At 26.9% G+C, this 3941-nt stretch overlaps 1 protein-coding gene across 1 annotated transcript; it reads left to right on the top strand.

The window, feature by feature from the left end:
- Nucleotides 1-3036: 3036 nt before the first annotated feature.
- Nucleotides 3037-3714, top strand: LOC127260585 (root meristem growth factor 10). Its single transcript, XM_051288367.1, has 2 exons — nt 3037-3171; nt 3374-3714. The coding sequence occupies exons 1-2, from the start codon at nt 3037-3039 to the stop codon at nt 3647-3649; spliced, it is 411 nt and encodes a 136-aa protein (XP_051144324.1). The 3' UTR covers nt 3650-3714.
- The last annotated feature ends 227 nt before the right edge of the window (nt 3715-3941 follow it).

Consider the following 3941-nt stretch of genomic DNA (forward strand, 5'->3'; position numbering starts at 1 on the left):
ATTTCAACTATTATTTTTCTCAAAACAATATATCTGACAACAAAAAGATATTGTTGAATTAAAAGTTTTATAAATAGTTTTATTTAATATATTAAAATGGTTAATTGTTATCCAAAGTATTACAACATCTTATCATTTTTTATATTAACCGGTAATAATAGCGTCCACCAAAAAAGTTTTTCAAAATAAAATTATTGAAAACTTATTTGAAATTGTGTGTATCTCAAAAACGATTAAATAATTTGACTTTATTATGTATTGACAAAAAATTAGAAAAAATTGATAGTGATGCAATTATTGATGATTTGCAGCAAAAAATATTAGAAGAATTTTGAAAGTTATGAACTTATTTAAAATTGTCTTACCTAAATAGCTCATTTCGGTTCCAAAAAAGATGTCTTGTTGGAAATGGATACGAGAATTAAAGAATAATAGTATTTAATTAAAAGTGGATATAAAACAGAATGTAAAAGACTAAAATGTCCTTACTTTTTTAATGATTTTAAAAAATAGATTAAAATAATAATTAGGGGTAGTTTGGAAAAATATAAATAATTTTGTTATAAAGTTAGAGACCATAGTTACTAAATAAGAAAATAAGACAATTGTTTTGAGATAGACGAAAATAAAAAAAATAAGATAATTCTATTAGGACGGATGGAGGATATATAATTCTTATTCAATTATCAATTTATCTCCTATCTCTATTTAGCCTAAATATCACCCCATATTATACTTTTGACTTCACTAACTTAGAAGGTATTTTGTATTTTTTTTTTATCTTATACAAACTCACTCACTAATATAATACTCTCTCACTATAATTATTTTTGTTCTAAAGCATATTTGCACGTTTTTATACAAATTCACTCACTAATATAATACTCTCTCACTATAATTATTTTTGTTCTAAAGCATATTTGCACGTTTTTTAGGTAATTGTTTTTCTAGTTATGAATAAAAAAAAAATTATCCTTTGTTGTAAAGTGGAGATTAAAAATAATAAATGAATAAATAGTAAAAAAAGTAAAATTTGTATATAAGAAAAGAAAATAGGACAATAATTATTGGATATTCCAAATAGAAAAGTAGGATATTAGTTTGTGGATGAAGTAGATTTATTAATTTAATATAAAAAATCTTTTGTGACTAGTATATATGTAGGACGGAAAAAAAAAATTATATAAATAGTAAGAAATTGAATAGTAAGTAAATTATAATTTTTACGTCTCATATAAAATGTCCAGTTTTTAAATTTCGGTCCGTCCCGTATAATTTGTCATTTTCTTGGAAATATGATTATATACTTTAATCACATTTTAAATTTCACATATAATTTATGATTTTTAGTCTTAATTAAATTATTTATTTATCTTAATCTATAATTATTTTTATTATACAATAATTATTTTTACTAATATATTTTTTAATTACTTAAATTCTTGTATCTTACTATAACAAGAATAAATATTTCGAGCTGTTTTTGACAGCTTCAAACACAGATTATCTGCAGCAAATATAGGGTTTTCAATATGACATGCAATTATCAAGTAACCTTAAATTACCTTCACCTTTTGTCTCCAAGATAGATCTCATATATATATATATATATATATATATATAAAATACATATTAGAGCCGTCAAAATGGGTTGAGCACATCGGGTTAGCCCGCCCCGCCTTACTTTTAAGGGGGGTTGGATTGTAATTTTTTAAGCCCGTTAAAATGCGGGCCTAAATGGGCCAACCTGCATGGGCCGTGGGTTGAGAGTGGATTAGCCCGCAGTGGGGCGGGTTAACCCGCGGGTCAAGTAAATATAATAAGTAGTACTCATTCGTCTAACTAAATGTATTTTTTTTACCAATTTTTACTGTCATATTAAAAAATTATAATAAAACTAATCAAATATTAATATAAGAATATATTTTAATTTTTTATAAATTACAAATATACCATTATAAATAAATTGACGAATAAAATAAAATTTATATTATCATTAGTTTAAATAAATTATCAATATTGTCTACACGTTTATTTTTCTTCTCTAACTATGTTATTCATGACATTGTTATTTGTTTTAATTTTTCATCATTTGTTTTGTCCCTCTTCCATTTTATTATTTTATAATTTTACAAATTTATAAAATTAATTATGATTTATTTTTAAAATGAAGTATTTCTTATTATTATTTTTTTAAAATAGACTAATAAATAATATTTAGAATTGAGAATTTTAATATTTGTTATTTATTTTAAAATACTTATTATTTAAATTGTATAATAAAACTATTTTAGCAATTTTTAAATATTAATTATAAAAATATTTATAACATTAATATTCTTTTAATATTTTTAAAAAGTCCGTGGGCTAGCCCGCTTAGTTCGCCACCCGTAGGTGGGTTGAGTTGGGCTAATGAAATTTTGATCCGCCCCGCCGCAGGTTGACCCGTAAATAACCCGCTTATTTGCGAGTTAGGTGAGTTGTGGGTCAATTCGCCCCACTAACCCGTTTCGACAGTTCTAATACATATAAACAAATACGTATGTATATATTATTTATGGGGAAATAAAAATAATAATAATAATAATAAAATTGAAGTAGTAATAAGAGGTAGCAAGAAACCAGGAACACCAAGCCATCTAACAAGGGAACTCCACACATAACGACACTTGGGAATTACAGTAATTTATTTATTTATTTATTTATGTATAATCCTCGATCGAATCGAACCAGACATTGGCTCTTGCTTTCTTGCTTCCATAACTAATTATTTCTTGATTTAAAAATTTATGAACCCCAAACAAGGGTTATATTATATATATATATATATATATATACACATAGTGTATTTGTATGTATTTGTATTGTGGGGGCTTTGAAAGAGACAACTTGAGGCCACCCATATCTATATTTACTTGTGGCTGTCTACCCATTCATCTCCACGTTCTAATTCTGATATTCGATCGAACAATATATATATATATATATATAGAGTAGAGATTTCTAATTTTTTTTGTCTCTGCTGAGATTAATTCTATGTCAATCTTTGTCTCTTTTGTGCTTCTTTTGCTATGTTTTTCTTACTTGAATTATTGCTGTAATGCTCGAAGTTTTGGGGTTCTTGGAAAGGATGATGCTGCAAATGGAGAATTTCAAAACCCTATTGACAAGGTTTGTTTTATTTTCTATACTTGGAGGGTTTAGTTTGGAATTCAATTTTTTTTTTTTTTTTTTTTTGTTGTTATTTGATTCGGCTAAAGAATTGATTAGTTTGTTAGTTTGAAGATTTCAACTTACAAATGTTTTAATTTTATGTACATTTAATTCGAGGGTAAGGATATATTAGTGATGGTATTTAGGGTTTTCTATGCAGAGAAATGAGGGTTTGAATCCAACTAGGGTTTCCGAACAAAGAAACTTTTCGACGCCCAGTGATGGAAAGAAAGTAAGAAGATTCGAGGTTCATGGTGAAACCTCGGATCCTATTGCAAACCATGTTAGGACAAAAGGGGCGCATGTTTCGACTAGAAAAGAGTCGGTAGATTCAGTGGTATCATGGCAAGTTCCTCACAAGAAAAGAGGTGAACAAGAACCGGGGTTTAATTTGGACTACTTGCCGCCAAAGACACACCCACCCACCCACAATTAGGCTTCGATTCTATCAAATAATTTTGCCTCGATCATAAATGGTAATGCGATGAAACCCTAACTAGATCGAGGATGTATATGTAAGATTTTCTCTCTTCATTAATACATATTATTAACATTTAGGATAAACCCTAATTATGTATACAACGCACAATTTTATGTTGTGTTAATTAAGTAAGAGTATGTTATGCTAGATCTTTTAAAGTTATTCGATCTTTACCTAATGATCAATTTTGAATCCGATAATGTATATTGGGGCATATATATTTTGTGTATGGAACATAGATCAAAAT

This window comes from Andrographis paniculata, unplaced genomic scaffold (genome assembly GCF_009805555.1).
Source record: "Andrographis paniculata isolate CXL003 unplaced genomic scaffold, ASM980555v1 Contig15END, whole genome shotgun sequence".
NCBI classification, from domain to species: domain Eukaryota; kingdom Viridiplantae; phylum Streptophyta; class Magnoliopsida; order Lamiales; family Acanthaceae; genus Andrographis; species Andrographis paniculata.